This window comes from Physeter macrocephalus, chromosome 2 (genome assembly GCF_002837175.3).
Source record: "Physeter macrocephalus isolate SW-GA chromosome 2, ASM283717v5, whole genome shotgun sequence".
NCBI classification, from domain to species: domain Eukaryota; kingdom Metazoa; phylum Chordata; class Mammalia; order Artiodactyla; family Physeteridae; genus Physeter; species Physeter macrocephalus.
Window position 1 is genome coordinate 84193814 of NC_041215.1, and position 14143 is coordinate 84207956.

General features: G+C 36.4%; 1 protein-coding gene across 1 annotated transcript in view; it reads right to left on the reverse strand.

The window, feature by feature from the left end:
• Positions 1-14143, reverse strand: part of SESTD1 (SEC14 and spectrin domain containing 1) — a 141425-nt gene that overhangs the window by 21597 nt on the left and 105685 nt on the right. Inside the window, exon 11 of the mRNA XM_024122173.3 lies at positions 7150-7272. Coding sequence (XP_023977941.1) covers positions 7150-7272 — 123 coding nt within the window. The remainder of the gene's footprint in view (positions 1-7149; positions 7273-14143) is intronic.

A 14143-nucleotide genomic window follows, 5' to 3' on the forward strand; every position in this document is an offset into this window, starting at 1 on the left:
CAGGTGACATGATACTATACATAGACTGTCCTAAGGACACCACCAGAAAACTACTAGAGCTCATCAATGAATTCAGTAAGTTGCAAGATATGAAATTGATTACAGAAATCTGTTGCACTTCTATACACTGAAAACTATCAGAAAGAGAAAATAAGGAAACAATCCCATTTACCATTGTATCAAAAAGAAAAAAATACGTATGAATAAACCTACCTAAGGAGGTAACAGACCTGTACTCGGAAAACTATAAGACACTGATGAAAGAAGTTGAAGACGACACAGATGGAAAGATGTACCATATTCTTGGATTGGAAGAATCAATATTGTTTAAGTGACCATACTACCCAAGGCAACCTACAGATTCAGTGCAATCCCTATCAAAGTACCAATGGGATTTTTCACAGAACTAGAACAAATAATTTTAAAATTTGTATGGAAACATAAAAGAACCCAAACAGCCAAAACAATCTTGGGAAAGAAAAAAAGAGCTGGAGAAATCAGCCTCCCTGACTTCAGAATGCAAAGCTACAGTAATTAAAACAGTATGGTACTGGCACAAAAAAAGACCCATAGATCAATGGAACAGAATAGAGGGCCCAGAAATAAACTCATGCACTTGTGGTCAATCTATGACAAAGGAGACAAGAATACGTGATGGAGAAAAGACGGTCTCTTCAATAAGTGGTGTTGGGAGAACTAGACAGCTACATGTAAAAGAATAAAATTAGAACATTCTCTAACACCATATACAAAAATAAACTCAAAATGGATTAATGACCTAAATGTAAGACCAGATACTATAAAACTCCAACACAAAAGACCCTGAATAGCCAAAGAAATCTTGAGAAAGAAAAACAGAGCTGGAGGAATCAGGCTCCCAGACTTCAGACTATACTACAAAGCTATAGTAATCAAGACAGTATGGTACTGGCACAAAAACAGAAATATACCTCAATGGAACAGGATAGAAAGCCCAGAGATAAACCCATGCATATATGGTCACCTTATCTTTGACAAAGGAGGCAAGAATATACAATGGAGGAAAGACACTTCTTCAATAAGTGGTGCTGGGAGAACTAGACAGCTACATGTAAAAGAATAAAATTAGAACATTCTCTAACACCATATACAAAAATAAACTCAAAATGGATTAATGACCTAAATGTAAGACCAGATACTATAAAACTCCTAGAGGAAAACATAGGCAGAACACTCTTTGACATGAATCGCAGCAATATTTTTTTGGATCTGTTTCCTAAAGCAAAGGAAATAAAAGCAAAAATAAACAAATGGGACCTAATGAAACATAAAAGCTTTTTCACAAAAAAGGAAACCAACAAAAATTACAACCTACTGAATGGGAGAAAGTATTTGGAAATGATATGAAAAATAAGGGGTTAATATCCAAACTACATAAACAGCCAATATAACTCAACATCAAAAAATAAACAGCCAGATTAAAAAATGGGCAGAAGACGTGAGCAGACATTTTCCCAAAGAAGACTTACAGATGGCACATGAAAAGATTCTCAGCATCACTAATCGTCAGGGAAATGCAAATCAAAACCACAGTGAGATACCACCTCACATCTGTCAGGATGGCCAACATCAAAAGGAACACAAACAACAAATGTTGGCAAGGATATGGAGAAAAGGGAACCCTTGTACACTATTGGTGGGAATGTAAATTGGTGCAGCCACTGTGGAAAAGAATATGAAGGTTTCTCAAAAAACTAAAAATCGAACTAACATATGACCCAGCAATTCTACTCCTGGGTTTATATCCAAAAAAACCCAAAAACACTAATTCAAAAAGATACATGTACCCCAATGTTCATAGCAGCACTATTTACAATAACTAAAATATAAAAGCAATCTAAGTGTCCATCTACAAATGAATGGATAAAGAAGATGTGGGATACACACACACACACACACACACACACACACACACACAACGGACTACTACTCAGCCATAAAAATCAACAAAATGTTGAAATTTTTAGCAACATGAATGGACTCAGAGGGCATTATGCTAAGTGAAATAGGTCAGAAAAAGATAAATCTATAAGATACTGTATGATAATCCATATAAATGTGGAATCTAAAAAAATACAACAAACTAGAAAATATAATAAAAAAGATGCAAACCCACAGATATAGAGAACAAACTAGTGGTTACCAGTGGGGAGAGGAAGTGGGGGAAGGGCAAGATAGGGGGTGGGGATTAAGAGGTACAAACTATTAGGTATAAAATAAGCCACAAGGATGTACACATACTATTGTACAGTAGTACAACATGGGGAATATAGCCAATATTTTATAATAGCTATAAATGGAGTATAACCTTTAAAAACTGTGAATCACTATATTGTACACCTGAGACTTATATAATATTGTGTATTAACTGTACTTCTATTTGAACAAACAAAACCTCAGACCTGGTTTCTCTACCTGCTGTGTGCCTCCAGCAGCTGAAGGTGGCTGGATCAAATCAACTATGTGGATAGGTGTCTTTTTAAAGTTGTGACCAAATAACCTCAAATGGGCCTTCAGAAACCCTATTATATTTCTCTAGTTATTTCACCTCCCTATCCTTATGATATGTTTTTTTCACTTCTTAAATCTCCAACTCCCTTTCACCTCTTCACTCTAGCCAAAAATCCAACTTCATAATTCACTACGACGCCATCAGAAGAGAACTCTTTCATCCTCTCACAGACAAATCTATGACCTTCCCCGCTTCTGTAGCCCTAGGCTCTGCCCTCCCTGCTAAAATAATGAAAGGAACTCTGTCTGCTTCTAAGGCCAACTGCTCCACTGCACTCTATAGACTAACCTCTGCTGCCTATGCAAGGCTTTGCTTTTGCAATTATCTTCTCTTTTCAACTGGATTATTCCCATCAGCGTACAAATAAACTGCATCTTCTACTAAAAAAACAAAATATATACTTATGTGCATTTTAATATATGTAAATTAAAGATAAAAAAACCTTCCCTTAAAGGAGATCATTATACTCACTCTATCTTATTTCCTATTCTTTTTAAAATTCACTCTGATCAGGATTTTGTCCTTCCCACTCTTATCAAAAAATCTGTCTTTATCTTATTGGACCTCTCAGCTGATTTTAACAAAGGTGACCACCTCTCCCTCCTTTTTCACTTCTTTCCTGAGCCACACAGATCCTTTTCGGCCTCTTCTGCTGGCTCTCCTTCCTCTCCTTGCCCTCTAAATTTAGGAGTGACCCATGGTTCAGCTTTCCAAAGGCTCTTTTCTTCTAAACCAATACTCATTGGGTTTGGATGATTTCATCTTATCCCACGCCTTTAAGTAACATCTATAGACTAATAATATCTTCAACCCTGACCTCTTCCCCAGATACTGATACCCAACTGTCTAACAGCTATCTTCATTTGTATGACTAACCTGCCTCCACAGATACTGATTCTCCAGCCTCCCAAACCTACTTCTCTCAGTTTTCCCCGCCTGAATAGTCATTAAGGCTAAACACATGACTCCTCCAAGAGCGAGTCCTGCCAGCTCAACGTCGTAAGCCTGACAACTTCTCACCACTTCTGCTGCCTCCATTCTGTTAGCTTCCTGTCTTCCTATTTCACTGTTTGTCCCTACTCCCTATACCCTATACAATAGCTGGTGATCTTCTAAAAACATAAATGAATTATCTGCTCAAATACTTCTCCAATGATTTCACATAATATTTAAAACAAACTTCAAGTTCCTTTTTCTGGGCTAAAATCACATGACATGTTTTGGCCCCTGACTCCCTATCTTGCTCACTGCACTCCAACACTGCCAACATACCTGCTGTTCCTCTATCATGGCAAGTAAGCTCCTGCCACAGAGTGTTTCTACTGCTGTGTCCTCGATCTGAATTGCCCTTTGCTTGGATTACTCCTTCATATCATTTCAAGGTCTCTGATTAAATGTCATCTCCTCAGAGAGGCCCTTCCGGAAAGCCTTACCTGTACTGCTCTCCACTCCCTCTTTCCTCAACTTGAATGTTAAGTTCCATATAAGACAGTGCTATATTCTCAAGAGCCCAGAACAACAAGTGACATTTAATATGTGCCCTACTAGCATGTATTGAGTGAGCATATAAAACACTTTTTATATTAGGTATTGTAGATTTGTTGACATTAAATTAGGTAGGTAACAGGTACTGTTCCAAATGTGGTCTCTCTTATGCCCTGTACCTAAAACTTGGGTTTCTCTAATTTGTCATATTGTCTTATTGCCTGAACTACTATGGAATTTTTGAGTATGATTACAGACATGACGTAGTCATACATAATGCAAAGAACACTAGACTTGAAAGACAGACTCAAGGTCTGTCTTTTTCCTTCCTAAGGGTGTGATCTTCATCAAGTCACTTAATCTCTCAGAATCTTTTTCTTTCTTTACAGCAGTATGTTCAACTGGTGGCGATTTTGCTCCCTAGGGAACATTTTGCAATATTTAGAGACATTTTTGGCTGTCACAGCTGGGAGGGAGGGATGCTACTGCATCTAGTGGGTAGAGGTCAATGATACTGCTAAATACCTACGATCGATCACAGGACAGTCCCTACAACAAAGATTTATCAATAAATAAATCAGTAATGCCAAGGTTGAGAAAACCTGTTCTCTACAGCTGTCCCTCCATGTCCTTGGGGGATTGGTGCCAGGGATTCCAAATTCCAGCCATGCTCAAGTCCCAATTTATGTAAAATACTTTCTAACCACACAGTGATTATAAAGGTTAATGGAGACTGACTGATTTAAAGCAGAAAATAGTGCCTAAGAAAATGATCACTGTTGTGTTCTAAATAGAAAGGGATTTCACAGTCTCATCTATAGTACTTACAAATTTAGTTAATGCTCTAAATAAGTTGGTCTAATTCTTTGAAGAAGTAATAACAGTGATTCAGAGAAAAATAGTAAACTAAAGGATAAAAGACCTGAGATATTATTTCTTGCAGTGAGAACTCTCTACATCAGATCACCTGGGGTGCTTATTAAAAATACCTAAGCGCCCCATGACCTACCAAATCAGAGTCTGTGGGGGTGGGGCTCTGCCACAGGCCTTTTAACAAACACATCAGGTGACTCTCATGACCATTAAGGGTTAAGAACTACCATCCTCAAGCTGATTTTTTTTTTCCTGGTTTAAACTTGCAAACTATAGGCCCTAATAACCAGACCAGAGATGCAAACAATTTAAGAACTCATATGTCTCATGAAACTAACACCTGAAATTAGAACTGATGTTGTCATAGAGAAATAATCAGTCTCTCTGGGATGTGGGGAAAAAAATCACATATATATACATATATACACACATATATTTTAATCAAAATGTTCCTTCCTAGGAATTGGGGAACATAAAATTTATAGAACCTCCGATGAACAGGCTGCATTCAGTTCAGTTACGGTCATTCTCTGGTTTACCTCTCATAAACATTTAACTGTATAGAAAATTATTATTTCTAGCCCCCCCCACCCCGAAAAAACACAAACACACACAGAAACAAAAACAAACTTAAAAAAAAATCCACTACCAAGATATGGGATTTGGATTAAGATGGTAGATCTTAATGTTCACATACTGATCTGGATCTGGATGTTCACATACGAGGAAAGCGCAGTCATCAGGACTGACAATGGAAATGTTTGTGAATTGGTGGTGATGCACAGTTGGTGAAATGATGGGTATTTATACTTTATACTATGATATAGGAATCTCAATCTAGGAGGAAAGAAACACTGCCAACACACTTAGGCTAATACCTTAGGAAGAAATGGGGTCTTGATTCTTTATGCAGACCTGTCTTGCTGCTTACTATAAGGCACAACACACCAGTATTCTCTTCGGAGACCAGAAGTCAGTACTGTGGGATGGGGAGACACTGACAGAATCCTAAAGCAACTTCAGAGATTTATGCTTCTGCACCTTCCTATTATGTGCTTTTCCTAATACTCACCTACCTCCACCTAAAAGCTAAAGTAAGATTACTGGACTAAAATACTTTAAAAATTATTTTAAGTTATTATAATCATTTTCATACACCTTAACATTTTTTCTGTTGTGCTTACCTACTATTCAAAAACCAAGTAAACTTCTCATTGCCACTCCTTGACAAAGAACTATATATTAGTAGCATTTTCATTTTCTATATATTAGCATTGAATATCCTAATCAATTTGGGTTTATTTTTAGCTTTATTTCTGAATTATGGTTTTATAAAGAATCTAAAATTTAATACTTGACAGAATGTTTTAACACAAAATGATATATTAAAAGTTTCTCCAAATTCTACCCATATTAAGCAATCAATACACTAGAAATTTGTCATTATAGTTTCATAAGACCTGAACAATTCCAAAATAGGCTTTAAAGTATTGACTTTTATTTACAAAGAGAAAACTTTTAATAAAAGAACATCTTAAAAACCATAAGCTGATATACGTGTCCTGCAGCAAACAACCTATTCTCAAGGTGACAATGCAGTGCCACCTATTGGTTAAAACAGCACAATTCAAGTTTTGCCTTTTAGAACTTCATGGAATTTTTTTTCTGAATATTTTCAATCTCTGGTTGGTTAAATCCTTGGATGTGCGTGGAACCTGTGGATACGGAGGGGCCAACTGTATATATATTATCTTTGCAATTTTCCTAGTTAGTACTTGTAAGAAACTTAAATATGAAATTCCATAATTGAAAAATCTACATATTTTATGCATTTCACAGGTTCCAACATAATGGTTTTTCCTTTTATGCTGAAAAAAACCCTGAATACTTTGTATTTAACTTACAACTCCTGTTCCTAAGGTTACACTTTTTAAATTCAGGACTAGATAAAGGTTGTATTTTTGTGCTATCACTTTCTTCTGTTACAGTAGTTTTTAAAATTTCACATGAATTGTATTTTTATAAAAATATATAATTAAGCTATACTGGAGACAAAACCAAAACCAAACTTCTAATGAATATGTACTAAGTGGTCAAAATGTACTTGATAGCCATTAAACATACCGTACTTTATGCCCCTAAACCAAGGTGTACAGCAACTTATCACTTAGTACCACACATGCTATTAATTATGCACATTAATAATAGCTCTGAAACTTGCAGAGGAAAAAGCCTCTCACACTGTGCTGGCTCTCGATCTCTTCGTGCTTCTGCTGTAGGGCTTGGGAAGCCCGAATGGAGTCTCCAATCCCCCACTGGGCTCTCAGCTGTTCTGATCCAGGCCCTTCAAGCCAGTTCACAACCTATGAATGGAAGTTGAGGTGAAATTTTAAAATAATCAGAAACTTTCCAAACTTTCATTCTAATTGGTTTTCCCTTCCCAAAGTTCCGCAAGTATTTTTAATTTAAATTCTTTAAATTCTATTGTATAGGCAGTAAACGTTTCTTCTGGAACTATACAGCTATAATGTGACAACTTTTCCAAAACCTAAATTTGATAAAATGTACACTACAGCACCTTAGGCTTTCAGGTATCTGATCACCTGCCAGGCTAAAAGAAATATGACACGCTCCCATAAGAAAGGCTTAAAAATTAACTTATGATGATAAGAAAATTAGAGAACTATAGGGTTTAGAATTGGAAGGGACACCAGAAATGACTTTGGTCAAATTTCTTATCTAATACTTAGGAAAACTGAGTCTCAGAGAGATTAAGTGACTTGTTCAAGGTAACATAATTATTAAAAAACTAGGACTAAAAGCCACGTTTCCTGACTCATACTCTAAAGTTCCTTCCAAAGCACTCATAAAACAGAATCAATTAACTGATATAAAGTTAAAATACTATTTTTCTCACTTTGAAAAGAAAATTAAAAACTGTAGAATTATACTACTGTAGTACCCTCTAGGGGGTCTTCTTAGGATCAGCCAAACATTCAGACCCACAAGACCATCTGAAGTCCCCCTGGCACCAAGTCTACTCAGAAGGATGAAGGGAAGGGACTACAGTCTGCCAGGGTAGCAGCACTGGGTCTTTCTCTTCTGCCGGGTCCCTGAAGCAGTCCAACAGTTCAGGAGACGAGATCCATACGGGACAGATATGGGAGACACTCTGGCATCAAAACCTCACACCACACAGGCATCATGCCCATTATAAAAGTCACTGAGCTCCAAGATGCCCGAAGTTATGCCTTCCATCAAGTATTAAGAATTCTCCCAGTCCAGAGCCAGAATAATTTTTACTACAAGCAATGTCGCCTGGTAACACAGTTGGCATTTTTATCAGGTTTTCAAGGGAACAAACCTAGATAGTTAAGCAAAGATCAAATTCTCATGCAGAAGAAAGGGTTTTGTTTTCTCTACCCACAAACATATATACTCTAAAACTACACAGACACAGTGAAGTAATTCTAACAGAAAATAATATTGCCCAGCTTTACCAAGCTGAATTATTATTTATCAAGCTAAATTACAATCAGGAAGTCAACAACAGCTAAACTTAGGATATGCCTTAAATCTAAACTTAGGATAGGTCCCAAGAAGTGAATGAGGATGTCTGTGCAGCATAATATTAGAGGCTCAGTGGATACACAGGCTTACCTTATCACAGACCCACAGGGCATTCCATAGTTATTACCAGGGTAAAATATATTTAAAATCTAAGAGTTTATGTAATTTTAATAATCATATAAAAGTACCACATCATAGGGGAAAATCATGTGTGTTTCCTTCCATTAATTTTTCACATGCATTGCATTTTCATGTTACTCCAGATTTAAGTGCTGCAGCCGACTGTCAGAGTACAAGTAATTTCTATCCTGTGTTTTTCACTTCCTTGTGGCTACAGTTATTATCATTTTAATGGCTCGAAACCCCTTTTTAATGAAGGCCAGCCTCCTTGCCTGCCTCCCTCCTTCGCTCCCTCGCATCTGTCCAAACAACCAACCAACCCACCCAACTAAGAGCTGAGTAAGCAACGTCCTACCTTAAGTAACTATTATACCTGCTTTCACAACTACAATTATCTATTGTTAAGCATCTAAGTAATTTTAAGATGAACATATATATAGCAGTTATGCAATAGAATTTTTCTCTAATTCTCTATTGCTTTCCTAGAAAACATTTTCAATAGAGATCTTGGGTCCAATGATGATGCAATGTTAATCGCTAATAGTATACATTATAAAATTACTCTCTAAAACACTTGTTTCTATTTGAAACATCCAAGTCATGAAAGTTTTAACTGAGAATAACCTTTTCAAGGTATATAAACTGACTACTGCTTTTACTTTATTTTATTTATTTTTTTATTTTCTGAGATTCTCAGTGCAATTTATTGAGAAACACCCACGTGGGGGCTCTGGGAGAAACAGTATCTCTTTCTAACAACAAATATATTTTGTCATTTCCAAAAAAACTCTGGAAATGGGGTTCTTGCCCTCAGTCTACTTCAAGCTTAATGTAAGAGATGAGATGGGTAGTCAACCAAAATAATGCAGCAATGATTACATTTAATTTGAAATCATTTATATTTATTACAAAAGTGGGTTAGAAACAGTAATTAAGAAAAAAGTTGGTTAGATCGTAAGAATGTTGGTAAGTTCCTACATGAATGATACTAACTTTGAGTAAAATTAGGGGAAAGTTTCCTGGGAAACAACGTAGATGTGGCCTACTTTTGAATTTTATATCTCCTTACATAGATTGGTAAAAAACACCAAGACTTTTTGTTTTCTTAATAACCCGAGGGGAAAAACAGAACTACATACTAAATAAAAATCTTTTCATGAGGACCCAATACTCATCTTTGTATAAATATTTCTCCCAGTGAGAAATCCTATACTGGTTCTGCATTACATTCGGGATGAAATGTGGCTATCTGGCAATGGCCATACTATGCCATGGATGATAGGGCCCTGTCTATCCTTCACCATTTCCTTCTTTAACCGAGCCCGCACTGAACTTTTAGTGCTCCCCAAGGGCGCCATGTTCTCTCACTAGTCTTGCTTCGACATGGGTTGTCCTCCTGCCTGAAATCTTTTGAGCCCCTTCTCTTCGTGACCTCTTTTTCATCTTTCAAGACTCATCTCACGCTATAGATTTTGATGATTTTGGTTTTAAGTTTTCTACTGAACTGTTTATTTTTCTTTTGATCCATTTTTTTAAATGAGTTATTTTTCATTTCCAAGGGGTTGGATACTTTTGATCTGTTTGAACTTACAACTATTGATTTCTAGTTGTCAAACAAATTCAAATAAAGATGACATTCTTGTGATTATTCTTGTTATTTCTTTTTAATTTTGAAACTGCCTACATAATGAGAATACTTTAAAGAGCATTATTATAAATTATGCATTTTAGAGTTATAATTTAGAGCAATATTCTCAAACCAAAAACCTTAGAGTCATTCTTGACTCTTCTTTTTTTCCTTTTACACCCTGCATATCTGATACCACTGGAATCCTGTTGTTTTGACTTTCAAAATAAACCTGTTCTAAGCCTACTTCAGGCCTTACCTAGATCCTTGTGGTAGCCTCCCAACCAGGCTTTCTGCTTTTAGTTTTGCCCCCTACATGGCTGACTATTACTTTTAAAATACTTCCACCAAGTTTAAAACAGAAATCTCTTCAGGTGTATTTCTAAATATTAGTGAGAATGAATAAATTGCAAATGTTTGCTTACTAACAGTATGTGATCTTTTGCGATTTCTCTCTTTATGTGTGTGCCCATTTATGTCCTAGTATCTTAAATATTAATATATTCTTAGCTTCCACCTTCTCTTTACAAGGTTTTAATACTAAAGAGCAAAAACTCAAAAACAAAAAAGTCCAAGTATTATTTTTGACTCACTGGAATAGCCTAACTGCTATGATTTTCTTTGCTAAATTCTGTTTTCAGAGTCCTAAATTCATCTGCAAACCTCTACTGCCAGGTACTCTTTAGAATACAATGCTTTGTTCCTCAGCATCTCCACTTTTTCTGCTTTACTCTTTTGTATGAGCTATATTTGGAGGGGCAGGGTACTAGGATCCTGTTTGTCTCTGCTGGCCTGTGGAAAGTATCACTCTTTCACAAAAGAGACAGATGAGCAGTTCGGTCTTAAGGAAGCACCAGGCATGACTCTGAAATTCTGGCTCTGCTCCTAGGAGTTGAAAGACTTTGGTCCATCACCTTTGAAATGGTGTTAATGCTACCTACTGTACAAGGCTATTGTCAGGATTATACAGTCATTATATGTAAGGCACCTATAAGCACAGTAGATGATACCAATAGTTGTTAGCCTCTTTGCTTTCCCCACTTTTTTTGAAGAAAAAAGCCTAGCTCCTTCTACTTATTCACTCTTTATAAACTATGTCTCACATCTGCATTTTACAGTAAAACCCATATGCTTTTTAATCCCCGAACTAAGTGTTTTAGTCTATGCTTTTCAAAAATGGAAATAAAAAGAGTAAGTTTTAAGAAAGCTCATGTAAACATTTTGAAACAACTTTCCATTCCCTTTGGGGGACTCAATTGCTTCTCACTGATTATTATGTATTACGAATATGAATATAGAAACAGATATACAATGGCATTTAAGTATTTTAAACAATTAATATAATAAATTATTTCACTAAAATGTCTAAATTCTAAAAATAAGGGTAGAATGAAAATAACTCAGAAATTTTAACTAATTAATGTGTTATATATTATTTTTTAAAACATAAGGCAACATTATTTAAAATTTAAACTTTGAAACTCTAGAAAACTTTTAAACGGTAGAAACAAAAGAAGCAGGTTAATATAAATCATGATAACTGGGGAAAAACAATTCATTAGCAGGGAACTTGCGAAGAGTTATAAATTCAAAAATAAATTTTAAATAAAGCAAAGACATCTCCTTGGCACACACACAAAAACAGTTACACAGTCAAGTGTACATATAGTTTTAAGGTACGCTGAAAGTAATTTCCCTTAGAATGCAACATCAGTAACGTAAACACCATAAATGTATGACTATTTCTAATAAGAAGGATGCAAACTGAGGTTGATGCCCCAGTAAATAAATCTATTTATTTATTTATTTATTTTTTAGTTTATTTTTTTGTGTGTGTGGTATGCGGGCCTCTCACTGTTGTGGCCTCTCCCATTGCAGAGCACAGGCTCCGGACGCACAGGCTCAGTGGCCATGGCTCATGGGCCCAGCCGCTCCGCGGCATGTGAGATCTTCCCGGACCGGGGCACAAACCCGTGTCCCCTGCATTGGCAGGTGGATTGTCAACCACTGCGCCACCAGGGAAGCCCCAATAAATCTATTTAAATGCATTAATGATGGTGGTTTGCCAAACGGTTATAAAACTTAATTTCAAGCAGGACATCTTGCTCATCAGTCAATCTGAATATTAACTTACTGCAAAAACAGTTTCATGCACAATCCATACCAATGTGACCTCTCAAACGGTTACATTTATATGCAAAGTATAACCTTGGAGATGTGCTCTTAGAATACACCATGACAAATATTTGCAGAGGCCAAAAATGCATGGGACTATCCATCATTTTTTCCTGGCCAGGCTGATTTCTAAAGACTGCATGAGAGAATATCTAGAAGCATGTTAGGTCAAACCAGGTAGAAGGGCATATCAAGCAGATGTCAAGCATCTGACCAGAAGAAAGAATATGGAGAACTGGGATCACAGCCTCCAGCTGTATACTTTAGCAACTCAGAGTTATCCTATTTTGCATCTATGGTTCCTTTCTACAAAGGAAGAAAATCACATGGATGATTCTAGAAATAACATTTGCAATGCTGGCAGAAATTACTGCCACAATAAATAATGAGAATAATGATAGCTTATTTCAGTGAAGTGGCATCATCTCCTATCCAGAAGTACGTGAAATCTGATTTTTAGATGTAGCGGTAGCAACAGGGAGAACTTCTGCATTCCACATGAAGTCTAATGCTACTGATTTGAACTGTGGGGAATAAACGGCTGACAACTACAATGGTTATTACCATATAGTTTATCTGTTAGAGCTATTGGTTTCTGTTTCATTATGTTCTGTTTTCAGTGATAAATCAGTATAAAAAGAGATGTGGAAAATTTCAACTTTCATTAATTTTATACAAGCAGAGGTAGTCAACTTTATGATTATCTTTACATAAACATCAAAAAATTTAATTTTCCCCAAATTTGCAAGACTGAAGATGGTAGTTTATATTCTGTGTGTGCAGACATGATCAATATATGTTACTAAATAGCTAAACTTAAGTCATCATTTTGGCAAGAGAAATAGATCTTTCCCTAAAATGTGACCTGTGAAAAACAGTGTATAAACCATCACCTGATGAATATTAATGCTCTAACCAATTCACATGTAACACTTATAAAGAAAATTGAATTGTAATGAGGTTTATTTGTTTTTAACGATAATCTCATGACCATCACCACCATCATTAAGTATCATCATCATCTCCTTTCTCTAGTTTCTTTATTCTTTATCCAGTTGAGCTGGTCCATCATTTCAAAAATGCATGTCAATACATAACTCCTTTGCCCCTGATGTCACAGAGCAAAGCACAAATGCTGGGGGAATCCCATCACCCACGTTCTCTGGTGCCTGCACATCAACAGCCAGCCATGAATTGACAGGGTCACATAGCAGGCCAGAAAGTTTCCATCATAAGTTCAAGATCAGCACTATCTAAAAATACATCTATACTTCCATGGTAATTTCACTCTTCCAATCCCCAAAATAAAAATTTTGAATCATTTCCACTCCATTTAAACCTCTAACCCTCTTTAACCACTGACCACTGCCCTCCCCATCCCTGCCCTGCCTCCAAACCTCCACCACCAAAGAGATTCCCTTTGTCTCTTACTTAAAAAACAAACAAAAAAAAACCCTAATCACTCAAGAACTACTTCATCTTCTTGATGCCTGACTTATATATATGGAGGCAACTCTGCATCATCCTACCACCTCCCTCCTGTTACAAAGGAAGAGTTCTCCATCCTCCATTCTAAAGCTAATCCCTTCAGCTCTGCTTTGGAGTCCATTCACTTCCACCTTGTCACAAACTTGATAGTATTAATTATTCTCTCTTCCATGTTCAACTCCTCCTTCCAAACATATACTTCCCCCCCTAGAATTTAAGCCTCTCAGTTTTCCATATTACAAACACAAACTAAC